The following is a 25,806-nucleotide window of genomic DNA, read 5'->3' as shown; positions in this document are numbered from 1 at the left end:
GGGAGGAGGGGGGGGTTCAATAAAGCCGGTGCAGAACCGACCCCGTTCCGAGCATTGGGGGGGGGGGGGGGGGGCAAAGGGCACCCCCCGAACTCCCTCCCCCCCCCCCCCCGTCTCCCTCCGGTGGTCCCGGCCACGCGCGGGTTAACGTCACGCCCCCGTCACGCCCCCCCACACCCCCTTCTGACGTCACGGCGCCGCCGTGCCCCGTTCAACGCCGCTGAGCGCGTACGGTGCGGGGGGGGGAGGGAAAGGACGGGGCAAATGGGGGTCTATGGGGGGTATTTAAGGGCCTGGGGGGGCAAATGGGGGTCTAGGAGGGGTGTTTAAGTGTCTGAGGGGGTAATTGGGGGTCTAGGAGGGGTATTTAAGGGTCTGAGGGGGCAATTGGGGGTCTAGGAGGGGTGTTTAAGTGTCTGAGGGGGCAATTGGGGGTCTAGGAGGGGTGTTTAAGGGTCTTGGGGGGTAATTGGGGGTCTAGGAGGGGTGTTTAAGGGTCTGAGGGGACAATTGGGGGTCTAGGAGGGGTATTTAAGGGCCTGGGGGCAGTTATGGGTCCCAGCTCCCTTTCCCCCTCCCTTAGCCACCCCCCCATGGCTCTTCGTGTCGCTGCCCCATTGCTGCGCCGGGCCCGGTGTGGGGTGCGCTGGGGGGGCACGGCCCCCGCTTCCACCTCCGAGGGTGAGTTCAACCCCAGGTTGGGGGGGGGGATGGATCTGACCCCTCCCATTGCCCCCTATGGGGCGGGTGCTATGGGGCTGCCCCCCAAGTGCTGTGACCCCCCCCCCATAAAGGCACCTTTGATTGGCGTGATCCGCTGGGGCTGGAGGAGCTGCTGAGCCCCGAGGAGCGGCTGCTGCGGGATGCCATGCGCAAGTACAGCCAGGAGCGGCTGATGCCCAGGGTGCTGCAGGCCAACCGCAACGAGGGTACCTGCAACGGCCCCAACGACCCCAAAATCAGCTTCCTCGACCCCGAAAACCCCCAGAATGACCCCAAAATCATCCCGAAATGGCCTAAATGGCCCCAAAATCAGCTTCTTTGATACTAAAACCCCTCAGAATGACACCAAAATCATCCGAAACGGCCCAAATTGGCCCCAAAATCAGCTTCCTTGACCCTGAAAACCCCTGGAATGACCCCAAAATCATCCCAAAATGGCCCCAAAATCAGCTTCTTTGATACTAAAACCCCTCAGAATGACACCAAAATCATCCCAAAACGGCCCAAATTGGCCCCAAAACCAGCTTCCTTGACCCTGAAAACCCCCGGAATGACCCCAAAATCATCCCAAAACGGCCCAAATTGGCCCCAAAATCAGCCCTGGGACCCCCAAACCCTCCTGAACCAGTCCCAAACCAACCCAAATAAGGCCCAAAGCCCTAAACAGTCCCAAATGCCCCCCAAAGGGGCAGAACAGTCCCAAACCACCCCTTGTGTTACCCCATTATGGGGGCAGGAGTATGGGGGTCCCCCCACAGCTCCCCCACAGTAACGCCCCACTTTGCCTTCCCCCCCCCCACAGTGTTTGACCGGGAGATCGTGTCTGAACTGGGGGAACTGGGGGTACTGGGATGCACCATTAAAGGTGAGGGGGGGACCCCCTAAAATGGGGAGGGGGGAGCTTGGGGGGGCTGAAGGGGTTTGGGGGGGGAATTGGGGTCATTCTGGAGCCAGTGAGGGAGTTGGGGGGCTCAGAGCAGTGGAAAGGAGGGCACGGGGTGTCCCATTGCATCTCTATGGGGTTTCTGTGGGTCTCTATGGGGTTTCTATTGGTTCCTGTGGTCTCTAAGGTCCCTATGGGTCTTTACGGTTTCCATAGTCTCTATGATCCCTATGGGTCCTCATGGAATCTCTATGGGTCTCTATAGTCCCTGTGAGTCTCTATTGGTCTCCATGGGTCTCTATAGGTCCCTGGGGGTCTCTATGGTCTCTATTGGTCCTTATGGGTCCCTATGGCCCCTATGGATCTTTTGGTCTCTCTGGGGTCCCTACGGGTCCCTATGGATCTCTATAGTCTCTATGGTCCCTATGGGGTCTCTATGGGTCTCTATGGCCTCTCTGGGTCTCTTGGTCTCTCTGGGTCTCTTGGTCTCTCTGGGGTCCCTACAGGTCCCCAAGGGTCTCTATAGTATCTATGGTTCCTATGGTCACTATGGGGTCTCTATGGGATCTCTATAGTCTCTATGGGTCCCTATGGGTCTCTATGTGTCTGTGTGGTGCCTCCCTCCCCACCTGCGTGCGCAGGGTTCGGCTGTGCCGGTGCCTCCTCGGTGGGTTATGGGCTGGCAGCGCGGGAGCTGGAGCGCGTGGACAGCAGCTACCGCTCTGTGTTCAGTGTCCAGAGCTCCCTCGTCATGGGCCCCATCCATGCCTATGGCAGCGACCAGCAGCGCCAGAGCCTCCTGCCCCGCCTGGGTGCGGTGCTGGGGGGGTGGTATGGGGGGTGTGGGGTGGGGTATGGGGTGGGAATGGGGGATGTGGGGTGAGATATACGGGATGTGGGGTGGGAATGGGGGATGTGGGGCAGGATATGGGGAATGTGTGGCATATGAGGGATACGGGTTGGGAATGTGGGATGTGGGGTGAGATATAGGGGTTGTGGGGTGGGAATGGGAGATATGGGGTGGGATATGGGGGATGTGGGGTGAGATATAGGGGTTGTGGGGTGGGAATGGGAGATATGGGGTGGGATATGGGGGATGTGGGGTGGGATATGGGGGATGTGGGGTGGGAACGGGGCAGGACTGGGGTCAGTGGGGCTGATGGGGGGTCCCTGTGTCCCTGTCCCAGCTCGGGGGGAGCTCCTGGGCTGCTTTGGGCTGACGGAGCCCAACCACGGCAGTGACCCCGGGCGGATGGAGACGAGGGCGCGCTACAACCCCAGCGCCCGCACCTACACCCTGCACGGAGCCAAGACCTGGTGAGCGCAGACCGAAACACCCAAAACCACCCCTAAAACATCCAAAACCACCCCAAAATAGCCCCAAAACACCCAACCCCCCCAAAAGCACACAAAACCACCCCAGGCTGCCCCAAAACCACCCCAAAACCACACCCGAAACATCCCAAAACCACCCCAAATCACCCAAAAAACACCCCAAAAAACAACCCCAAAACCACACAAAAGCCACCCCCAAAACCACCGCCAAATCACCCCAAAAAACACCCTAAAACCACCTCAAAACACCCCAAACTCCCCTAAAACCCACTCCAAACACCCCCAACCCACCGCCAACCCCATATAGACCCATGTAGGACCCCCCTAAACCCCTATAGACCCATATACGAGCCCCCCAAACCCCTATAGCAGCCCCCCCAACCCCATATAGACCCATGTAGGACCCCCCAACCCCCATAGGATCACGAACTCGCCGGTGGCCGACCTGTGCCTGGTGTGGGCCGTGTGCGAGCAGGATGGGTGCGTGCGGGGCTTCCTGGTGGAGCGGGGCCGGGCCGGGCTCAGCACCCCCCGCATCCAGGGCAAGTTCTCGCTGCGCGCCTCGGCCACCGGGATGATCCTCATGGATAACGTGGAGGTGCCGGAGGAGAACGTGCTGCCCGGAGCCCGGGGCCTGGCGGTACGGGCATGGGGGGGGGGGGTCTTGTATGGGGCTATAGGGGTTTGGGGGGTCCTATACTGGGGCTATAGGGATTTGGGGAGTCCTATATTGGGTCTATAGGTGTTTGGGTGGGTACTATATGGGTCTATAGGGGTTTCAAGGGTCGTATATGGGTCTATAGGGTTTTGGGGGTTCCTATATTGGCCTATAGGGGTGCGGGGGTCCTAGATGGGTCTATAGGGGTTGGGGGAGTCCTAGACAGGGCTACAGGGGTTTGGGGGGGTTCTATATGAGCCTATAGGGGCTTGGGGGGTCCTATATGGGTCTATAGGGGTTGGGAGGATGTTCTATATTGGTGTATTTAGGACTTGTATTAGTCCTGTGTGAGCCTATAGAGCTTTGGGGTGCTCCTACATTATGCTATAGGGTCCCTTCAGCTGCCTGACCCATGCACGCTATGGCATTGCCTGGGGGGCTCTGGGTGCTGCTGAGGCCTGTTTGGAGACGGCTCGTCAATATGTCCTGGACAGGTACCCCCATCCGCAACCTGAAAGGGGGTCCTGCCCCCCAGAGACCCCCATTTCCCTCATAGGCACCAGTTTGGGGGTGCACTGACCCCCACTTCTCCCATAGGCACCAGTTTGGGGGCCCACTGGCACGGAACCAGTTGGTGCAGAAGAAGCTGGCGGACATGGTGACCGAGATCGCACTGGGGTTCCAAGCCTGCCTTCGCCTGGGGCGCCTCAAGGACGAGGGCCGGTGGGTCCTATGGGGACACACACACACAGACCCCAAAGGGGTGGCCCAAGGGGGGGCTGTCGATGTCCCTGTCCCCATAGGGCAGCCCCAGAGATGGTGTCGATGCTGAAGAGGAACTCATGCGGGAAGGCGCTGAGCATCGCACGGGAGGCACGGGACATGCTGGGGGGCAATGGGATCTGCGACGAGTTCCACGTCATCCGTCACGTCCTCAACCTGGAGGCTGTCAACACCTACGAAGGTGCCAAAGGGACCGGGGGGGATATTATGGGATGGGAGGGGGACGCACTGTGACACCGGGTTCCCCCCCCCCTTCTGCCGCAGGTACCCACGACATCCACGCGCTGATCCTGGGCCGGGCCATCACCGGCATCCAGGCGTTCGCCCCCCCGGCACCGCAGAGCTGATGGGGCCACAGCGGGGCCAGGATGGTACCAGGGGGATCATGGTGTCACCAAGAGGGACCACGGTGCCACCAGTAGTGGAGGACATGAAGGGATGGTGCTGGGAACTGGACCTGGTGGCACTGGCACAATCTGACAGCAACCAGACCCAGTGTCACCAGCACAACCTGACAGCAATTGGACCCAGTGGCACCAGCACAACTTGACAGCAACCAGACCCGGTGGCACCAACCGGAGCTGATGGCACCAGCACAACCTGACAGCAACCAGACCCGGTGGCATCAACCGGACCCAGTGGCACCAGCACAACCTGACAGGAACCAGACCTCTTGTCACCAACTGGACCTGGTGTCACTGACACAACCTAAGAGCAATGGGGCCCAGTGTCACCAACTGGACCCGGTGTTACCAATCGGACCCGGTGTCACCAACCACCAATGGGTGCTGTGGCCGCCCTCGCGGCTCCTCCTGGCCAATAAAAGCCACCTCTGCTGATTAGCAGCAGCCTCATCAGCACTAACGAAGCTCTGGTGCCAGAGCAAAGGGGCAGGATCCCCTCCTTGGACATGGCTCACATTGAGCTCGTCCTCACCCTTTTGGGGTGCTCTGAAGCACTTCACCCACCCCAGAGCCTGGGATTGCCCCAGCCTTGGTGAACTCCATCAGGTCCTCCTGGTCCCCATATCCAGGTCCCTCTGGATCCCATCCCCTCTCCCCAGCACCAACCCAGCCACATGCCTCTGGCTCCTTTTATTGGTGCTAAACCCAAACAGCAACAGCAAAGCCCTTTTTTGGGGGGGGGCAACCGCCCCCCTGTATCCCACTGTGGGGCAGCTCCAAGCAGAGCAGCTCGGGCCCTACTTGTGGGGCTCAGGTCTCGGGCTGCAGGCAGAGGTCCCGGTAAGCAGCCTCCACAGTGCGGCAGACCTGCCGGAGCTCGGCCTCAGCCTCTCCCACCCTCTCCATCACCTCGGCCAGCTCCTGCAGCCGCTCCTGGATCAGCTCATTGTGGATGCCATAGAGGTGGAAGAGCTGCTCCTCCAGCCGCTCCGCCAGGCCCGAAACCTGGGAGAAGAGGATGGGGAACGGCTCTTCCAGGGCCTCAGGAGGAGGCTGTGCCTCTCCGGAGGAGGTGGCAGCTGTGCCTGCCCACCGGAGCCAAAGCCATTGCCACCGGGTCACCGTGGGCTGCAGCTGAGCCCCCATCTGTCCAAGCCCTCCCCACGGCTGGGGGGCTGCAAAGGCCAATGTGGGACGCAGCCGAGCGAGGACGTTGCTCTGGGAATGGGAAATGCTCCATCCCTGGGGGGGTTCCTTGGCCATCGGCCTCCTCTGCGTGCCCCAGAGCGGGGCTGGAGGCAGCTGGGGCCATACCCGGAGGCTTTGGGGGTGCTTTCCCCCCCTCCACGGCACATACAGCACACATGGCACACCAGGCTCTGCAGCTGGGACCTCATCCCACTGCCAGTCCGGGTGGAATAACGGGATTAAACACATGGAGCAGCCGTTCCTCAGCCCCCCCACCCCCTTCCAACACCCTCAGCCCCCCACCTTGAGCAGGAGGCTCTCTCTGAAGGTGCTCATCACGTTGTGATCCTCCTTCCTGCTGCTGTTCACGTTGTCAATGAGGTGCTGAGCGCGGTGCTGCAGGTCCCCAACGGTGGCATCCAGGGAGGCGAAGTACCGGGAGGAAGGAGCATCCAGCGCTGCCTCTGCACCGGGCACCGGCTCCGTCCTCGGCCCAAACACAGACCCACACGTGAGGGGCAGCACTGGGCCCCAGGCTGGTACTTATGGGGGGGGTGGGAGTCAATGGGCCCCAGGCTGGTGCTTATGGGGGAAGTGGAGGTCAATGGGCCCCAAACTGGTGCCTAGGTGGAAACTGGGGATCAATGGGCCCCAAACTAGTGCTTATGGAGGAAGTAGGGGTCAATGGGTCCCAAACTCGTGTCTGTGGGGGAAGTGGAGGTCAATGGGCTCCAAACTGGTGCCTATGGGAGAAACAGGGTCAAGGAGCCCCAGACTGGTGCCTATGTGGAAACTGGGGATCAATGGGCCCCAAACTGGTGCCTATGGTGGAAGTCGAGGGAAATGTGCCCCGAACTGGTATCTGTGGGAGAATTGGGGGTCAATGCACCCCCAAACTGGTGCTTATAGGGGAAGTGGGGTCAATGCACCCCCAAACTGGTGCTCGTGTTCATCAGGATCCCAACCAAAGCCGAACCCCCGAGGCTCCAGCACTGCTCATGGCATTACCGGTCAGCGTCCTCCTCGGGGGTCTCCTCCCTGCCCAGCCCTGGCACGGTGGGGCTGGCGGCGGCCTCCATCTCGGGCCCTTCCCGGTCCTTCCGTGACATTCCCGGTGCGGGGCAGGATCCACCGGGAAGGGGTGAGGAGGGACCAGCTCCGGCTCCCAGCCCTGAGGTAAAGTGGGCGGGGCTCCCAGCCCTGAGGTAAAGTGGGCGGGGCCTCCACCCACCAATCAGCGCCCGGCTGGGGCCGAGGAGGAGCCAATCAGAAAGCCGAACGCAAAAAGGCGGGAAGGCGGTCGTGAGGAGGGAGCCGCCATAGTGGCCGCTGAGGTAAAAGCCATCATGGCGGCGTCGGGACCGGTAGGGGTGCACGAAGGGGGGTGCAGGATGTGTAGGACCCCCTCTTTTCCATACCAGACCCCCCTTTTCCATAACAAACCCCTCCTTTTCCATACCAGACCCCTCTTTTCCATACTAGACCCCTCCTTTTCCATACCAGGCCCTCCATTTCCATACCAGACCCCTTTTCTCCATACCAACCCCCCCCTTTTCCATACCAGACCCTCTGTTTCCCTACCAGACCCCCTACAAGCGCTGCCCCCCCCCAGACACGCATGGCCGGTGGGTGAAGGAGCTTTATTGGGGCCCTCAGGCGGCCAGGCGGCACAGGGGGCTGTCATAGACCATCTGCAGGTTCACCCGGTGCCCCACCAGCTCCCGGATGTTGTTGATGCCGTATTTGATCATGGTGGGGCTGTGGAAGAGAAAGGGGGGGGTCAATAGGAAGAACCCCCCCCCCATAGCACAGGGATATGGGGGTACCCCCCCCCCAAACTCACCGCTCCAAGGAGAGCCCCCAGGCCAGGACTGAGATGTTCTCTGGGAGCCCCATAGGCAGCAGCATCTCCGGGCGGAAGATCCCGGAATTCCCCACTTCCACCCACTTCTTGAGCCCTATGGGGGGGGCACAGGTCCATAGGGGTGAAGGGGGGGCACAGGGAGCCCCTAATCCCAAGGGGGGGGCACAGCCCCAAAAAGACAGCCCCTTCCCATAGGAATACCCCTCTATCATCCTATATAAGATATATAATCCCTATATAGGATGATACTCACTCCAGCCCCATAGGGATGACTAGGGCCATAGAGAACCCCTAATCCCAAGGGGGGGGTGCACACCCCCTCTCCAAAACACAGCCCCTTCCCATAGGAGTACCCTTGTATCACCCTATATACCCCTATATAGGATGTTCCTCACCCCATAGTGGTAACTGAGCCCCCCCACACTTTTGGGGTACTCTAAACGCCCCCCTTGTTATAGGGGTACCCCAAATCCCCCTTTGTTACAGGAGTACCTCAAAGCCCCCCCCAATGGATACCCCAAACCCCCCCACCCCTATAAGGGAAATGACCCCAAAGCCTTCACCCCCAGACCCTCAGGCTTCTTTGGGGACCCCCCCCTTTTACTCCACATTGGGGTCCCCCCCTCACCCTCATGGTAACTGAACACCTCCATACTGGGCTCTGTATAGGGGTTATACGCCGGCTTGAACCGCAGCTGGGTGATACCTGGGGACAGCACAGGGTAAAGGGGGTGACCCATGGGGGGGGATCCCCGAAAGAGAGGGGGGGTGTGTCTGTGTCTCTGTCCCCCCCCAGGTACCCAGCTTGGTGAAGAACTGCCGCAGGATGCCCATGAGGTGGCCGAGGGTGAGGCCACGATCGGCCACGACGCCCTCGACCTGGTGGAACTCAGCGAGGTGTGTGGCATCCAGGCTCTCATTGCGGAACACGCGGTCGATGGAGAAGTATTTCACTGGGGAGAACCTCTCCTGCACCAGGAACAACGGGTTTGGGATGGGGGGGACGCGTTATGGGGGTGCCGACCCCCAAAGCAGCCCCCCCATGAGCCCATTGTTACCTGTTGAGCCAACCTATAGAGCATGCGGGCGCTGGCGGCCGTGGTGTGGGTGCGCAGCAGGTTCCTGCGTGCCTCCTCCAGCTTCCAGTCGTATTTGTAGCTTTGGGGGGGCAACAAAGCTTAATGAATGGGGGGGGAAGGGGGTGCAGAGCCCCCCTAAACCCTATGTAGGGTGAGAAGGTTCAAGGGGGACCTTATGGGGTGTAGGGGGGGCTGAGCCTTACCCCTGCGAGCCATAACCTCCATGCGAATGGACCTTCTTCACCTTGGCTGTGTAACCAGGGGGGAGCTCAGCGGCCTCAGCAGGGTCTATAGGAAGAGAAGCGGGGTTCAGGGTGATGGGGGTGTCTCTGTCCCCCCCTTTTCTCCCCTTGAAGCCGCTTTATCCCCACCCTGCAGGAAGAAGGTGTCGTGTTGGTCCCGCGCCGGGTGCTGCTGCGGCTGGAATAGGGCATCGAAGTTCCAAAAGGAGCTTTCCACGAAGTTCTGCGTCGGCATCTCTGTGAACCTGGGGGGCCCAAACGCGTTAAAACGGGGGGGGGACCCCCCAACACCTTAAGGGGAAAGGGGAGGTCTCATTAATGGGGGGCACCCCAAAGCTCACCCCATTTCCAGGAAGATCTGCCTTAGCTCGGAGCGAACCTTCAGCAGCGGATGGAGGTGACCAGCGGCCGGTGCCAGCCCCAGCGCTGCGAAGTTGTAGGGTTTGAATGGGAGCTGCCGCCAGGAACCCCTGTTGGGGAGGGGTGGGGGGGGGTCACAGCAACGATTTTGGGGCTCCCAGGGAACGTTTTTGGGGTGCCAAGAACGTTTTTTGGGGGGGGGTCCTGCTGTGCTCACGTCGTGATCATTTCCGGTGTCAGCTCCGTCTCTTGCCGCGCCACAGCCGTGCTGAATGCGCTGCCCTTCCGGATCCAGTAGGATTTAAGGGTGCTTTGGGGGGGGGGGGTAAAGGGATTCAATGGGGGGGTCTCAAAGGGGGGGTACCCCCAAATCTGCCCCCCCCCCCAAACTCACACTTCCAGCAGCAGTTTCCTCCTCTTGAGGTCGTTGCGTTCGCGCTCGGGGACGGCCTCGGTCTCCCCTTGGTGCAGCCGCCGCAGGGCCTCCTGCACCGTGTCCTGCACCTCCGGCACCTATGGGTGATGGGGGGGGGGGGGGGTCACAGCCACCCCCCGCCCCCCCACAATGGGTCCCCGTTGGGTGCTCTTGGGGACCCCATTTCCCCTTTGCTCCACTCACAGCACGGAAGACTCGAGGTCCCCCCGGTGCCCCCTTCTCCAGACGCAGCCACTTGTTGGCCATGGCCTTACTGAAGCCAACGGAGCCACCGGGCAGCTTCTATCAGGTAACGGAGGGAGGGGGAACAGCGTGAGACCCCCGGTGGTCCCGGTGCTGTGCCCCCCCGTGCCGGTTCTCACCATGGCATCGGCCTGACACACCATGAGACCCCCGGTGGTCCCAGTGCTGTGCCCCCCCATGCCGGTTCTCACCATGGCATCAGCCTGGGGCAGCCCCTCGGCCGGGAGGCTCCGGAACAGCCGCACCTCGGGGCTCCCATCCCGCAGCACCTCGGTGCCCTCGGGGCTCAGCTCCCATCGCGTGGCCGCCCGTGGCTCCGCCTCGATCACCTACCGGTAAGTGGGGGGGTCAGCACCGGGGGGTGAGCCCCGATCCCCGATCCCCCCCCCCCCCGTTATCCCGGTGTAACCGGATCCCCGGGGCCTCACCCACCTCCCCCAGCGCCTGCAGGCTCTTGACGGCCCCCACCAGGGCCTGGTGGTCCAGGCCGAGCGCCGCGGCCGCCTCAAGGCTGCAGATCCCGGCTCCGGGCGCCGCCGCCTCCCGTTCCAGGCGCTGCAGGAGCAGCTCGGCCACGCCGGGGGACATCGCGGAGGCCGGAAGTGCTACCTGGCACCGACCGGAAGCGGAGGATGCGGGAGGCGCCATCTTGAGTGTGGTGGGCAGCAGGGAGGCGCCATGTTGGGTGTGGAGGGCGCCATCTTGGGTGCGGCGGACCTGCCCCCGCGATGGGGACTGGGGTGGATGTGATATAGTGGGGCTGCCGAATGACGTCATGAGGCTGTCTAGTGACGTCATGAGGCAGCGGAGTGACGTCACGAGGCCCCCACAAGGGTGGGTCCTGTGACAATAGGCCCCAGAGCTTCTCCAGCGCGGGTCGAGTGCGAGGTGACGTCATTTGAGCGCATGACGTCACAGTCGCGTCACTGATCTCTCTCCGTATCCCTGAGATAAGGGCGCACACCGTCCCCCCCCCCGAGTCACGTGCCTCGCCATCCCATAATAACACCAGGATGAGGATCGGGCCCCTCCCTCCCCTCGCCCCTGTGCTATTATGGGATGGCGGCACCGCCCCGCACGTGCTCCGCGGGAAGGGAACGGGGGCGGGGCCCTTTAAGAGCGCGCGCGCGGTGTCACGTGACAGCGGGGACACGCCCTCCTCCCCCCCCCCTCCCCGCACCGCGCGAGGCGGGGGGGCGGGGCGGAGGCGTCCCCCTCCTAACGCGTGGTCGCTCCTGATTGGTCTCCGTGCGCAGCCAATGAGAAGCGGCCATCTGGGACGCCAACGTTCGGGGGCGCCGTCGCCGCCGGCCAGCGGGCGGGCGGCCAATAGGAGCGGGTCCTCCGGAGGCAGCGGCCAATGGGAGGCGCCGGGAGGCGGGACGAGGGGCGGTGGGCTTATATAAGGCGGCGCCGCCTCCGTCCCCCTCCGCAGTGCCGGGCGCCGCCGGGCCGGGACGGAGCCGTTGGTGCGGAGCCGAACGGGCTGGGCCGCGTGAGGACCCCGCCATGAGCCGCAGCTGCCTCCCCCATTGCCTGCTCGGAGCCCTCCTGGCGCTGGCGGCCGCAGAGCCCACCCAGTACTTCCGGGAGGAGTTCGGGGATGGAGGTGAGGGGGGGGGCATTGGGGGTCCCATGGGGCACATGTGGGGCTGAGGGGGGTGTCTATGGGGAGAGGATGTGGGGTGAGTGGAGAAGGGGCAGGCAGGAGACCCCCCCCCATAAGGTGGGGTCCTATGGGGGTAGATGTGGGGCTGAGGGGTGGGGGTGTTGTCTGAAGCCACCCATAGGGCTTAGGGTTCCCCCCAGGCCATATAGGGCCTAAAGGGGTTGCTTATGGGGAGAGGATGTGGGGCTGAGTGGAGAAGGGGCAGACAAGAGACCCTTCTTTTCATAAGGTGGGGTTCTATGGGGGTAGATGTGGGGCTGAGGTGTGGGGGTGTTCTCTGGAGGCACCCATAGGGCTTAGGGTCCCCACAGGCCCCATAGGGCTGTGGGGGAATCCCCTTGTGCCAGGGGTATAGGGCCGCAGGGGGGTGGCTATGGGGAGAGGATGTGGGGCTGAATGGAGAGAGGGCAGCCAAGAGATTCCCCCCCATACAATGGGGTTGTGGGGCTGAGGAGAAGGGGAGTCTATGGGGGCTTGTGATCACCCCCAGGTGAAGCTTGGCAAGGGTAAAGCCATTCAGAAGCATTGGGGGTGCTGAGCCCCCCCTAACCTGGGGGGCAGAGAGGTCTCCCTATTGGGAGGGTTTGTGTTTTGCAGCCCCAAACTCTCTCCTTCACCCCCACTCTGTGTATATAGGTATATATGTGTGCATCCATTGGTGTCTATAGGGCGGGGGGAGGCCCCATTGGGGCAGATGTGGCTCTGAGAGAGGCCCTATTGGGCAGATGTGGGGCTGGGGGAGGCCCCATTGGGGCAGATGTGGCTCTGAGAGAGGCCCCATAGGGGCCGATGTGGGGCAGGGGAAGGCCCCATGGGGCAGATGTGGGGCTGGGGGAGTCAGGTGCTATTTAAGGTGGGAATCTAGACCCAAGAGAAGGGAACTCCCCCAGTCTGGGGCGTGTTTGGGGCCAAAGACAACAGTGTTGGGGCCCCACTTAGGGGTGCAGGATGGTGCTGAGCCCCCCCCCATTGCCCTGCAGACGCCTGGACCCAGCGATGGGTGGAATCCAAGCACAAACCCGACTACGGCCGATTCGTGCTCAGCGCCGGCAAGTTCTATGGGGACGCCGAGAAGGACAAAGGTGAGGCCGGAGCCGCCGGCATCCGGTAGGGAAGGGATCCCCATGATTCCCAATGGAGCCTCCCAAGCCCCATTGCTCTCCATAGGGATCCAGACCAGCCAGGACGCCCGTTTTTATGCCATCTCCTCCCGCTTCGAGCCCTTCAGTAACCGTGACAAGAGCCTGGTGGTTCAGTTCACTGTGAAGCATGAGCAGAACATCGACTGTGGGGGGGGGTATGTGAAGCTCTTCCCGGCCAGCCTCAAGCAGGAGGATATGCACGGGGATTCCGAGTACAACATCATGTTCGGTGCGTGCTCCATCCCATAACCCCCCCCCATAACCCCCCCCCATAACCCCCCCCATAACCACCCCCTATAACCTCCCCCCATAACCTCCCCCCATAACCTCCCCCCATAACCTCCCCCCATAACCTCCCCCCATAACCTCCCCCCATAACCTCCCCCCATAACCTCCCCCCATAACCCCCCCCCATAACCTCCCCCCATAACCTCCCCCCATAACCTCCCCCCATAACCCCCCCCCATAACCCCCCCCCATAACCCCCCCCCATAACCCCCCCCCCATAACCCCCCCCCATAACCCCCCCCATAACCACCCCATTGGGATCCCCCTTCATCCCCTTCTCCATCCTCTTCTTCCTCCTCCTCCAGGCCCTGATATCTGCGGCCCTGGCACCAAGAAGGTTCATGTCATCCTCAACTATAAAGGCAAGAACGCGCTCATCAATAAGGATATACGGTGCAAGGTAAGGGGGGGCTGTGTGCCCCATATGTGTGGGGCTGCTTGCACCATATTGGGGGGGGTCTATGTGTGGGGTCCCATAGGGTGATGGTGGGGGGTGGTGTTGTTTTCAATAGGGGAATGAGGTGGATGGGGGGGTTATGGGGTTTCTGCCCCACATTAAGGGATGGGGGGGTGTTTGGGGGGGTTCTTGCCCCACATTGTGTGATGGGGAATGATGGAGATGCCCTGTTCTATGGGGGGTATCTTTGCACCCCACATGTGTGGGGCTGTGTGCCCCATATTGGGGGGGTTCTGTGTGGGGTCCCTGCAACCCCCCATAGTGTTGTTTCCAATAGGGAAATGAGGTGGATGGGGGGTTATGGGGTTTCTGCCCCATATTAAGGGATGGGGGATGATGGAGATGCCCTGTTCTATGGGGGAGTATCCCTGCCAAATATTGGGGGGTAATGGAGATATCCCTGTATCCTATGGGGTGATGGGATCCTTGCCCCTATGGGGAGGAGATGGGGGAACAGGTTCCTTGCCCCATATCCTGTGGGATAATGGAGTGGAGGTGTGTGCACCCCCCCACTATGGGGCAGTGTGGGGGGGTCCTGGTCCTTTATGGATGTGATGGGGGGGCTCCTGCCTCCCATACAGCAGTGACTTGTGGTGCTTCTCCCCCCCATCATGGGGCAATAGGGGGAAGGTTGGTTCTGGTCCCTTATGGGTGTTAAGGGAGGGTCCAGCAATGACTTGTGGGGCAGTGGGGTGGGGTGGTGTTCCCTTATGGATATGATGGAAGGGGGGGGGCTCCAGCAGTAAGTTATGGGGTGATGGGGCAATGAAGGGGGGTTCTGGTCCCTTATGGGTGTTATGGGGCGGCCCATCAGTGCCTTGTGGGGTGATGGGGGCTGTAGAGGGAGGGGTTGGTCCCTTATGGATGTGATGGAGATGTCTAGCAGTGACTTGTGGGGTGATGGGGAGGGGGTGGTTTTGGTCCCCTATGGATGTGATGGGGGGATCCCTATCTCCTATTCATCAGTGACTTGTGGGGCAATGGGGCTGTAAGGGTTGGGGTTCTGGTCCCTTATGGATGTGATGGGGGGTTCCATCAGTGACCTGTGGGGCAATAAGGGCAATAAAGGTGTGGAGGTTTGGTCCCTTATGGATGTGATGGCAGGGGGTAGGTGTCCATCAGTGCCCTGTGTGTCAATGAGAGGCTCTAGAGGGTGGGGGTTATGGCTATTATGGGATGTCCCATCCGCATCAATGTGCCCCCCCCAGGATGACGAGTTCACACACCTGTACACCCTGATCCTGCGTCCGGACAACACCTACGAGGTGAAGATTGACAATGGACGTGTGGAGGGGGGGGCCCTGGAGGACGACTGGGACCTGCTCCCCCCCCGGCGCATCCGCGACCCCCAGGCCCATAAACCCGAGGACTGGGATGAGCGAGCCAAGATCGATGACCCCGAGGACACCAAACCCGAGGTGGGGGGGGGGGGGGGGATGGGGGGAAAGGGGGGGGGGGTCTTTTGGGGGGGATCCATGGTGGTCCTGACCCCCCCGTTGTGCTCCAGGATTGGGATAAACCAGAGCACATCCCTGACCCCGATGCCAAGAAGCCGGAGGATTGGGATGAGGAAATGGATGGGGAGTGGGAGCCCCCCGTGATCCAGAACCCGGAGTACAAGGTGGGAGCTCTGACGGGGAGGGGGTGGGTTTTGGGGTGGTTTGGGTGCTTTTTAGGGTGTTTTGGTTCAGTTTGGGGTGGTTTGGGTGGTTTTGGGGTAGATTAGGTGCTTTTTAGGGTGTTGGTTAAGTTTGGGATGGTTTGGTTGCATTTTGGGGTGATTTGGGTGCATTTGGGGGTGGTTTTGGTGTTTTTGGGGTGGATTGGGTGCTTTGTGTGGTGTTCTGGTGCTTTTTGGGGTGCTTGGATGGTTTTGAGGTGCTTTGGGTGGGTTTTGGAGGGGTTTGGTTGCGTTTTGGGGTGCTTTGGGTACATTTTGATGGTTTTGGGGTGTTTTGGGTACATTTTGGGGTGTTCTGGGTGCATTTTGGGGTGCCCTGACCCCCATCATCCCTCACCAGGGCGAGTGGCGGCCGCGGCAGATCGACAACCCCGACTACAAGGGGAAATGGGTGCACCCCGAGATCGACAACCCCGAGTACAGCCCCGACCCCTTGCTCTATGCCTACGACAGCTTCGGTGTCATCGGCCTCGACCTCTGGCAGGTGGGACCGGGACCAGCCCCATAGAGACCCCCCCAGCCCCATAGAGACCCCCCCAGCCCCATAGAACCCCCCCAAAACCCACTTTTCCCCCTTTCATAGGTGAAATCTGGGACCATCTTTGACAACTTCCTCATCACCGATGATGAGAAACTGGCCGAGGAGATCGGGAATGAGACCTGGGGGGCCACCAAGGTATGGGGCAAAGGGCCCTTACATCACCCCCCTCTGTCCATGCACCCCCTATATATTGCCCCCCCCATTGGTCCTTGTATTCTCTCCCTGCTCCTTCCTGACCCCCCCTTCTCTCTCCTGCACCTGTATATCCCCCTATATACACCCTATAGATCCCCCTGCTGCCATCCTAGGCCCTCCCCTGGGGCTTCCCTTATGTCCCATCACCTTATATAGGGTGGCTTTATGTGTTGTAATGTTTTATGGGATGGCTTTATACATTATAATCTCATCTATGATGATTTTAGGTATGGTATCCTTATGTATTATGGCCTTATATGCAATAACCTTGTATATTCTAATATCATATATGATAACCGTGTATAAGCTCATATGCAATCACCTTATATATGGTGATGTTGTGTGTTATAACCTTATATATGGTAACTTTACCTATTATAACCTCAAATGTGAAAACCTTATATTTGATAGCCTTCTATATGCCAACCTTACACATGATGACCTTAGGTATTATAACCTTATATGCGATAGCCTTGGCTATGACAACCTTATACATGATGATAACATTATATATGATAGCCTGATGTATTATAATCTTTTATATGGCCATATATATGATAGTCTTATGTATTATGGTCTTGTATATGACCATATACATGATTATTATCTATATAATACATAAAGCTATCATATATATCTTCTATATGACAACCTTATACATGATGATAACCTTATATATGATAGCCTTATGTATTATAATCTTCTATATGGCCATATACATAACCTTATATATGATAAACTTATGTATTATAATCTTCTATATGACCATATATATGATTACAACCTCATATATGACGCCCACATGTATTATAATCCTCTATATGACAACCTTATACATGATTATATCTTTATATAGGATAGCCTAATGTATTATCCTCTCCTATATAACAACCCTATCCATGGCTACACCCCTATATACACCCTTACACGGGCCAGCCTTGTCTCTACCCCTTCCCCTGCCCGTCCCAAGCCCCCCCTGCCCATCCCAAGCCCCCCTGCCCATCCCAAGCCCCCCTGCCCATCCCAAGCCCCCCCTGCCCGTCCCAAGCCCCCCCTGCCCATCCCAAGCCCCCCTGCCCATCCCAAGCCCCCCTGCCCATCCCAAGCCCCCCTGCCCATCCCAAGCCCCCCTGCCCCACCGCTGTCCGTGTCCCGCAGGACGCCGAGCGCCGCATGAAGGAGCAGCAGGACGAGGAGCAGCGGCAGCGCCAGGAGGAGGAGGAGAAGCAGCACAAAGACGACGACGGCGGCGACAACGACAACGACGACGAGGAGGAGGAGGACGAGGAAGAGGAGGAGGAGCCCGAGGCCGAGGAGGCGGCGCCGAGGGACGAGCTCTGAGCGGCGCCGCGGGCCCGGCCCCGGTCTCTGTGAGACCCTTTGGACTCTTTTCTACGGCCGCCGCCGCCGCCGCCGCCGGGGGACGAGCACCGGGAATAGCGCTGGGAATGGGGGGGGAGGGGAACGGGAATGGGGTGGGAATGGGGGGGGGGGGAGGGGCTGCGGGCGCCGCCGTTCCCGTTTCTATTAAATTAACGCTCGGTCCCGGCGCTGTTTCCTCCATCTTTTGTCACGCCGTTGTGCGCGCCGCCATTTTGTGGGTGGCGTCACGTGGTGCCGCGTCACGTGATGGGGAAAGGGGAGGGGGGGTGTGGAGGCGCCGCCGTGCGTCGTGCGCGGTGACGCGCTTCCGGGCGGAAGCAGGGGGGGGCGCCTAAGATGGCGGCGGCGTGAGTTGCATGTTGCGGGGCCGCTGGGACCGGAGCCGCCGCCATGGCGGTGACCGTGACACTGAAAACGCTGCAGCAACAAACGTTCAAAATCCGAATGGAGCCGCACGAGACGGTGAGGGGTGGAGGGGAACGGGGGGGGGAGGGGAGGGGGGGAGGGGAGCGGGGTAGGCCTCACCCCTCCCCCGCTCGTTGTATCGCGATAGGAAAGGGGGGTTGGGGGTGTCGCGATAGTGAAGGGGGGGTCGTTGTCCCTCCCCCCCTTTATAGCGTGGTATTAAACGGGGTCTAAGGCCTGGCTCCCCTCCCCCACCTTGTATCGCCATAGTGAAGAGGGGTCGTTGTCGGTGCCCCTCCCCCTTTATAGCGTGATATTAAGGGGGTTTAAGGCCTGGTTCCCTCCCCCCCAACTTGTATCGCGATAGTAAAAGGGGGGGGGTAGGTCCAGTTATTCCCATTAACGCCATTAAAACCCAGGGTTGGGGGGTCCCCCATTCCAGTGCCCCCCCCATATCAATCCAATGGGAACGGCAGCACCCCCAGGTTTGGGTGGGGGGGAACCTATTCCATTGCCCCCCCTCCGTATCCAATGGGATCAGCAGCACCTGCAGGTTTGGGGGGGGTCCCATTCCATTCCCCCCCCCATATCCAATGGGAACGGCAGCAGGTTTGGGGGGGGGGGTCCCATTCCATTGCCCCCCCCCATATCCAATGGGAACGGCAGCAGGTTTGGGGGGTCCCCATTCCATCCCCCCCCCGTATCCAATGGGAACGGCAGCAGGTTTGGGGGGTCCCCATTCCATCCCCCCCCCATATCCAATGGGATCAGCCGCTCACGGGGGGGGCACTGGGGGCCCCCACAGGTGCGGGTGCTGAAGGAGAAGATCGAGGCTGCCAAGGGCCCTGAGGCCTTCCCGGTGTCCGGCCAGAAGCTGATTTACGCCGGGAAGATCCTGAGCGACGACGTCCCCATCCGCGAGTACCGGATCGACGAGAGGAACTTCGTGGTCGTCATGGTCACCAAGGTGCCCCCCCCCCCGGTACCCCCCCCAAACCTCCCTTTAACCCCCCCCCGGTACCCCCCCCAAACCTCCCTTTAACCCCCCCCCGGTACCCCCCCCAAACCTCCCTTTTACCCCCCCCTTTTACCCCCCCAAACCTCCCTTTTACCCCCCCCTTTTACCCCCCCAAACCTCCCTTTTACCCCCCCCAAACCTCCCTTTAACCCCCCCCTTTTACCCCCCCAAACCTCCCTTTTACCCCCCCCAAACCTCCCTTTAACCCCCCCCAAACCTCCCTTTAACCCCCCCCTTTTACCCCCCCAAACCTGCCTTTAACCCCCCCCTTTTACCTCCCCCAAACCTCCCTTTAACCCCCCCCAAACCTCCCTTTAACCCCCCCTTTTACCCCCCCCAAACCTCCCTTTAACCCCCCCTTTTACCCCCCCTAAACCTCCCTTTAACCCCCCCCTTTAACCCCCCCCAAACCTCCCTTTAACCCCCCCTTTTACCCCCCCAAACCTCCCTTTAACCCCCCCCCTTTTACCCCCCCAAACCTCCCTTTAAACCCCCCTCTTTTACCCCCCCAAACCTCCCTTTAACCCCCTCTTTGACCCCCCTAAACCTCCCCCCTAACCCCCTGAACCCCCTTTAACACCCCTATAACCATCCATTTAACCCTCTATTTAAGCTCCCAAACCACCCATTTAACCCCCCTAAACCCCTCCTTTAAACCCCCCCTGTAAACCCTTCTTTAATACCCCCCTATAACCCTCCCTTTAATCCCCTCTGTAACCTCCCCAAAGTCCTCATTTAACCTCCCTATAAACCCTCCCTTTAACCCCTTCTTTAAACCCCCTGACCCTCCTTTAACACTCTTAGGGTCTTCCCTTTACCCCCTCTTTAACCTCCAAGCCCCCTTTACCCCCCCTCACACCCTCTTTTTAACCCCTTCTTTAACACCCCCAAAGTCCCCATTTAACCCCCCTATAACCCTCCCTTTAGCTCCTCCTTAACCCCCCTAAAGTCCCCCGTTAACCCCCCAAACCCCTCTCTTTAACCCCTCTAGAGCCTTCCCTTTAACCCTCTCTTTAATCCCCCCATAAACCCCCCCTATAACCCCCTCCCCCCCCATTTCCATCCCTCTTTTTTGCCCCCAAATCCCTTCCCCCCCCAAATTCCATTTTAGTTCCCAAAATCGTTCTTTTTCTCCCCAAATGCCTCATCCTCCCCCCCCCCCCCCCAAACTCACCCCCCCCCATCTCCCCCCAGGCCAAATCAGCCCCATTGGGCTCCGCAGCCCCTGACAATGGGGGAGCAGCAGAGCCTGCTCCTGCCCCGGGCCCCCCCCCGGCCCCCGACACCGGCCCCCCCCCCCCCGGCTGCCCCCAGCGAGGAGCCTCCAGCCCCAGACCTGCCCCCGGTCACCCCCCCGGAGCCTGCAGCAGGGTAAGGGGGGGCCATGGGGGGGGTCAAAGGGTGAATTTTGGGGGGTCAAAGGTTGGTTTTGAAGGGGTCAAAGGTTGGTTTGGGGGGGGTCAGAAGTTGGATTGGGGAGGTGAAAGGAGGGATTTTGGGGGGGGTCAAAGGTTGTATTTTTTGGAGGTCAAAGGGGGGATTTGGGGGGGTCAAAGGTTGGTTTTGGGGGGGGTCAAAGGTTGGTTTTGGGGGGGGTCAAAGGGGGGATTTGGGGGTTCTAAGGGTTGTTTTGAGGAGGTCAAAGGGGGGATTTGAGGGGGGTCAAAGGTTTTGAGGGGGTCAAAGGTTGGATTTTGGAGGCCAAAGATTGGTTTTGGGGGGGGTCAAAGGTTGGTTTTGGGGGCTCCATCATCTCATCCCTCTCTCTCCTCCCCAGCTCCGTCCCCCCCCCCAGCAGTGGGGGGCGCTCGGCTGATGCTGCCTCAACGCTCGGTGGGTGCTGGGGGGGGAGGGGGGGTTGGGGGGGGAGGGATGTATGGGGGGGGTTGGGGGGGGTTTGTGTTCGGGGGGGGCCCCCTCACTTGTGGGGGGGTCCCTGCAGTGACAGGCTCCGAGTACGAGACGATGCTGAAGGAGATCATGTCCATGGGCTACGAGCGCGAGCGAGTGGTGGCCGCACTGAGGGCCAGCTACAACAACCCCCACCGGGCCGTGGAGTACCTGCTCACGGTGGGGATGGGGGGGGCTGGGGGGTCCTATGGGGTGGGGGGTGTCTGTGGGGTTTGGGGGTTCTATGGGGTTTGGGTCTTCTATGGGGCTGGGGAGGATCTGTGGGGTTTGGGGGTTGTGTGGGGCTGAAGGTTCTGTGGGGCTGCGGGGGTTCTGTGGGGTTTGTGGTTGTGTGGGGTTGGGGTCTTCTATGGAATTGGGGGGGTTTGTGGGCCTGGGAGGATCTCTGGGGTTGGGGGGTGTTCTGTGGGGTTCTATGGGGCAGGGAATGGGTTCTATGGGGCAGGGGGTTCAGGTTGGGCCCCCCCTGACCTCCCTTTGTTCCCCCCCCCCCCCAGGGCATCCCCGGCAGCCCCGAACCCGAGCGCCCCCCGGTGCAGGAGAGCCGCCCCCCGGAGCAGCCCCCCCCCGAAGGTGAGTGTGGGCGGAGCTTGGTGTGGACACGCCCACAAGGGGACGGGGTTTGAGGGGCTCTGCCTCCCTGATAGGATGAGGCTCCTCCAATGGCAGCGAAGAGGAGGCCCCGCCTACAAAGGGGCAGGGCGTTGATTGGTCACACCCCTGTGACGTCATCGTAATGCCTGAGAGAGTGGGTGGGGCCACATTAAGCCACGCCCACCCCTAAGGGATGTTCTGATTGGTCCCCTCTTGTTCGAGCTGGGAGGCTCCTCCAATGGCTGAGCTCTTGGGGGGCGTGGCCTCTGTAAGCCCCGCCCCCTTCCCTAGGGGAGAACCCGCTGGAGTTCCTGCGGGAGCAGCCTCAGTTCCAGAACATGCGTCACGTGATCCAGCAGAACCCGGCCCTGCTTCCGGCGCTGCTGCAGCAGCTGGGCCAGGAGAACCCGCAACTGCTGCAGGTGCGCGGCCACTTCCGGCTCCACTTCCGGCTTCCGCTTCCGGCTCCACTTCCGGGTTCCGCTTCCGGGTTCCACTTCCTCCTTCCTTTTCCTGCTTCCTCTTCCTACTTCCTCCTTCCCATTCTGCTTCCTGCTTCTTCTTCCTCCTTCCACTTCCTCCTCCTTGTTCCTCCTTCTGCTTCCGCTTCCTGCTTCCTCTTTCCTCTCCCTGCTTCTGCTTCCTGTTCCTACTTCCTGTCCTTCCTGCTTCCATTCCTGTTTCCTACTTCCCTTTCTCCCTTCTTGCTTCCTCCTTCCTGCTCTTTCTGCTTCCTCTTCCTGTTCTTTTTTCCTGTTTCTTCTTCCTCCTCCATCCTCCTCCTTCCTGTTTCTTCTTTCTCCTTTTTCTTCTTCTTTCTCCTCTTCCTTCCCCTTCCCCCTTTTCCTTTTCACCCTCTTTCCCCTTCCCCCCATCTCCTTCCTCATCCTCATCTCCTCCCCTCCTCTTTTCCCCTCCCCCCACAGCAAATCAGCCAGCACCAGGAGCAGTTCATCCAGATGCTCAACGAGCCCCTGGGGGAGCTGGGGGAGGTGGAGGGGGAGATGGGAGCCATCGGGGACGAGTCCCCCCAGATGAGCTACATCCAGGTGACGCCTCAGGAAAAGGAAGCCATAGAAAGGGTAAGGCCTCAGTGGGGCGCAGAGTGCATGGGGGGGTGTGGGGCAGCCCCATAGCATCAGTGGGCTCCTGTGTTAATGGGAGGTATGGGGCAGCCCCATAGCATCAGAGGGCTCCTGTGTTAATGGGAGGTATGGGGCAGCCCCATAGCATCAGAGGGCTCCTGTGTTAATGGGAGGTATGGGGCAGCCCCATAGCATCAGTGAGCTCCTGGGTTAGCAGGGGAGATGTGGGGCAGCCCTATAGCATCAGTGTGGTTTGGGGTTAATGGGGGAGATGTGGGGCAGCCCCATAGCATCAGTGGGCTTTGGGGTTAACAAGGGGGATGTGGGGCAGCCCCATAGCATCAGTGTGGTTTGGGGTTAATGGGGGAGATGTGGGGCAGCCCCATAGCATCAGTGGGCTTTGGGGTTAACGGGGGAGATGTGGGGCAGCCCCATAGCATCAGTGGGCTCTGGAGTTAACAGGGGAGGTGTGGGGCAGCCCCATAGCATCAGTGGGCTCTGGAGTTAACAGGGGAGGTGTGGGGCAGCCCCATAGCATCAGTGTGCTTTGCGGTTAATGGGGGAGATATGGGGCAGCCCTATAGCATCAGTGGTCTCTGGAGTTAACAGGGGAGGTGTGGGGCAGCCCCATAGCATCAGTGGGCTCCGGGGTTAACGCCTGTCTCAGCTCAAGGCCCTGGGCTTCCCCGAGGGCCTCGTCATCCAGGCCTATTTCGCCTGCGAGAAGAACGAGAACCTCGCGGCCAACTTCCTGCTCAGCCAGAACTTCGATGACGACTGAGGGGGGGGGTCCCCATCCCCCCTTCCCCTCCCCCCTCCCCCTTCCATGGGGGTGGGGGGAGATTTGCCCCTCCCCCCCTCCCCATTCAACCCCCCATCAACGGGAGGAGCAGGGAATGGTGACCCCTCCCCCTCCCCATTCACACAAACGAGGGGGGAGGGGGGGAAACCCCAATGGGGGTGGGGGGAGGGGGGGAAGGAATCATTGGGGGGATAAAAGCAGGATTGGGGGGGGGAGAACCTTTGGATTTTGGGGCAGAAACGCAGGATTTTGGGGAGGGGGAGGCAATAAAATGACATTAAATGCACTTTTCCAACCCATTTTTGGGGGGGGGGGGGGAGGGCTCAGGAGGAGGTGGGAGGGGCCTTGGAGGACTCCCCCCCCAGGCCAGCAGGGGGTGGTCTGGCCCTCGCCGCCTCCTCTGCGGCCGCCAGGGCGCTCTTCATGGCCTCTTGTCTCTCCATGCGCATGCGCCGCTTCTCCTCCTTGCGCTGCCTGCGGTCCATGTCCTCCAGCAGCGCCTGCGCCTGCGCAGTGCGGCGCTGCGCGCTCCCGGCCCTGACCCCTCCCTCCGCCAGGAGGCGCTGCCGCCGCTCGGCGTCCGCGCGCGCCCGGGCGCGCTCCCGCTCCCGCTGCTCTCGCCACGCGCGCACGCGCTCCGGCATGGCCGCCAGCGCCGCCGCCACCTGCGCCTCCCTGCGGGGGGGGGGGGGGGGGGGGGGGGGGGAGGGGTGTGAGGTGTGAGAGCGCCCCCTGCTGCACGGGGGGACTCACAGGGCAGCACAGGGATCCCAGTGAACCCCAGTGCATCCCAGTGCTGCCCAATGCATCCGAATTGCCCCCGTGCCCCCAGTGCATCCCAACGCTTCCAGTGAATCTCAGTGCTCCCATTGCATCCCAGTGCATCCCAGTTCATCCCAGTGCATCCCAGTGCTGCCCAATGCATCCGAATTCCCCCAGTGCATCCCAGAGCATCCCAACGCTTCCAGTGAATCTCAGTGCTCCCAGTGTATCCCAATCCATCCCAGAGTATTCCAGTGCCCCCAGTGCATCCCAATGCTCTCTAGTGCATCCCAAAGCTCCCAGTGCATCCCAATGCTCCCATTGCATCCCAGTCCATCCCAACTCTTCCAGTGCAACCCAGTGCATCTCAGAGCTCCACAGAGCACCCTAATGCTCCCAGTACATCCCAATGCTCCCATTGCATCCCAATGTTCCCCAGTGCATCCCAATGTTCCCAGTACATCCCAATGCCTCCCAGTGCCTCCCAATGCTCCCAGTGCATTCCAATGCTCAGAGTACATCCCCGCTCCCCCCAATGCTCAAAGTGCCCACAGTGCATCCCAATACATCCCAGTACACCCCAGTGCCCCCCAGTACATCCCAATGTTCCCAGTACATCCCAATACTCCCAGTGCCCCCCAGTGCCGCCCAATGCTCCCAGTGCCTTCCAATGCTCCCAGTACACCCCATTGCCCCCCAGTACATCCCAATGTTCCCAGTACATCCCAATACTCCCAGTGAATCCCAGTGCCTCCCAATGCTCCCAGTGCCTCCCAATGCTCCCAGTACACCCCATTGCCCCCCAGTACATCCCAATGCTCCCAGTACACCCCATTGCCCCCCAGTACATCCCAATGTTCCCAGTACATCCCAATACTCCCAGTGAATCCCAGTGCCTCCCAATGCTCCCAGTGCCTCCCAATGCTCCCAGTACACCCCATTGCCCCCCAGTACATCCCAATGCTCCCAGTACATCCCAATGCTCCCAGTGCCTCCCAATGCTCCCAGTACACCCCAGTGCCCCCCAGTACATCCCAATGTTCCCAGTACATCCCAATACTCCCATTGCCCCCCAGTACATCCCAATGCTCCCAGTGCCTCCCAATGCTCCCAGTGCCTCCCAGTGCTCCCAGTACCCCCCATTGCCCCCCCCCCCCCTCACCTCTCCCTCCTCCTCCTCTCCTCCTCTGCCTCCCTCCGCTGCAGCTCCCGCATCACCTCCCTCAGCTCCGGCTCCCGCTCCCGCTGCTCCCGGTGCAGCTCCCGCACCCGCTCCGGTCCAGGCCACAGCGTCCGGAGCGGGGCCAGGGCCGCGGCTGCCCCGAAGCGCCCGAAGCGCCGCGAGGCCTCACGGGGGTCCTCGGGGTCACCCGGGACCGGCCCCGGGCGCAGGCGCAGAGGGGGCGCCCGGTACCAACGGAGAGCGGATGGGAACCGGGCCGGGCCTAGCGCCGCACGCAGCATGGGCGCCGCCATCTTGGATGGAGGTAACGGGGGGTGCGCCCCCTGGCGGAGCGGAGGACCCCGGGGGGGGTATGGCAGAACAGCGCCCCCTGGCGGGGGGGGGGGGGGGAGAACAGCGGTGGGAGGAGCCTCGCTGGGGAACGGAGGCGCCCCCTGGCGGAGGGGAGGAGCGGACGGGTCCATTGCCCCTCCTTATACGGGGGGGGTCTCT

The 25,806-nt window shown here is 61.0% G+C and overlaps 6 protein-coding genes across 9 annotated transcripts; 3 read left to right on the top strand and 3 right to left on the bottom strand.

The window, feature by feature from the left end:
- Positions 1-191: 191 nt before the first annotated feature.
- GCDH (glutaryl-CoA dehydrogenase) lies at positions 192-5,224 on the top strand. 3 transcript variants are annotated; one of them, XM_034072026.1, is made up of 11 exons: positions 192-228; positions 584-681; positions 795-929; positions 1,526-1,588; positions 2,248-2,418; positions 2,794-2,923; positions 3,362-3,581; positions 3,990-4,093; positions 4,197-4,322; positions 4,403-4,563; positions 4,647-5,224. In XM_034072026.1, the coding sequence occupies exons 2-11, from the start codon at positions 594-596 to the stop codon at positions 4,727-4,729; spliced, it is 1,281 nt and encodes a 426-aa protein (XP_033927917.1). In that variant the 5' UTR covers positions 192-228; positions 584-593; the 3' UTR covers positions 4,730-5,224. The 3 variants fall into 3 exon arrangements, with proteins under 3 accessions (XP_033927917.1, XP_033927919.1, XP_033927918.1); XM_034072027.1 differs by having other exon boundaries at positions 208-233; XM_034072028.1 differs by lacking the exon at positions 795-929.
- A 237-nt stretch (positions 5,225-5,461) lies between these two features.
- Positions 5,462-7,337, bottom strand: SYCE2 (synaptonemal complex central element protein 2). 2 transcript variants are annotated; one of them, XM_034072034.1, is made up of 3 exons: positions 6,983-7,337; positions 6,278-6,467; positions 5,462-5,791 (listed from the first exon to the last, which is right to left on the bottom strand). In XM_034072034.1, exons 1-3 carry the CDS (start codon positions 7,081-7,083, stop codon positions 5,597-5,599), a joined length of 486 nt encoding a protein of 161 aa, XP_033927925.1. In that variant the 5' UTR covers positions 7,084-7,337; the 3' UTR covers positions 5,462-5,596. The 2 variants fall into 2 exon arrangements, with proteins under 2 accessions (XP_033927925.1, XP_033927926.1); XM_034072035.1 differs by having other exon boundaries at positions 6,278-6,461.
- A 258-nt stretch (positions 7,338-7,595) lies between these two features.
- Positions 7,596-10,822, bottom strand: FARSA (phenylalanyl-tRNA synthetase subunit alpha). Its single transcript, XM_034072009.1, has 13 exons — positions 10,631-10,822; positions 10,390-10,527; positions 10,139-10,237; positions 9,914-10,032; positions 9,737-9,829; positions 9,501-9,629; positions 9,289-9,404; positions 9,121-9,205; positions 8,897-8,996; positions 8,639-8,807; positions 8,467-8,544; positions 7,818-7,932; positions 7,596-7,732 (listed from the first exon to the last, which is right to left on the bottom strand). The coding sequence occupies exons 1-13, from the start codon at positions 10,784-10,786 to the stop codon at positions 7,627-7,629; spliced, it is 1,503 nt and encodes a 500-aa protein (XP_033927900.1). The 5' UTR covers positions 10,787-10,822; the 3' UTR covers positions 7,596-7,626.
- An 811-nt stretch (positions 10,823-11,633) lies between these two features.
- Positions 11,634-17,620, top strand: CALR (calreticulin). Its single transcript, XM_034072029.1, has 9 exons — positions 11,634-11,807; positions 12,848-12,949; positions 13,035-13,238; positions 13,603-13,697; positions 14,963-15,172; positions 15,262-15,375; positions 15,776-15,919; positions 16,019-16,111; positions 17,330-17,620. The coding sequence occupies exons 1-9, from the start codon at positions 11,708-11,710 to the stop codon at positions 17,510-17,512; spliced, it is 1,245 nt and encodes a 414-aa protein (XP_033927920.1). The 5' UTR covers positions 11,634-11,707; the 3' UTR covers positions 17,513-17,620.
- A 235-nt stretch (positions 17,621-17,855) lies between these two features.
- On the top strand, positions 17,856-23,406 carry RAD23A (RAD23 homolog A, nucleotide excision repair protein). Its single transcript, XM_034072030.1, is given in 10 exon segments — positions 17,856-18,016; positions 18,765-18,926; positions 20,172-20,264; positions 20,266-20,348; positions 20,755-20,810; positions 20,920-21,047; positions 21,386-21,461; positions 21,774-21,904; positions 22,409-22,564; positions 23,235-23,406. Coding segments are annotated over 10 exon segments (1,071 nt in total). The 5' UTR covers positions 17,856-17,944; the 3' UTR covers positions 23,349-23,406.
- A 274-nt stretch (positions 23,407-23,680) lies between these two features.
- On the bottom strand, positions 23,681-25,612 carry GADD45GIP1 (GADD45G interacting protein 1). The gene is made up of 2 exons (XM_034072093.1): positions 25,305-25,612; positions 23,681-24,034 (listed from the first exon to the last, which is right to left on the bottom strand). The coding sequence occupies exons 1-2, from the start codon at positions 25,605-25,607 to the stop codon at positions 23,693-23,695; spliced, it is 645 nt and encodes a 214-aa protein (XP_033927984.1). The 5' UTR covers positions 25,608-25,612; the 3' UTR covers positions 23,681-23,692.
- Positions 25,613-25,806: the final 194 nt, after the last annotated feature.

This window comes from Melopsittacus undulatus, chromosome 23 (genome assembly GCF_012275295.1).
Source record: "Melopsittacus undulatus isolate bMelUnd1 chromosome 23, bMelUnd1.mat.Z, whole genome shotgun sequence".
Classification (NCBI taxonomy): Eukaryota; Metazoa; Chordata; class Aves; order Psittaciformes; family Psittaculidae; genus Melopsittacus; species Melopsittacus undulatus.
This window is presented reverse-complemented; position numbering and strand designations above follow the sequence as displayed.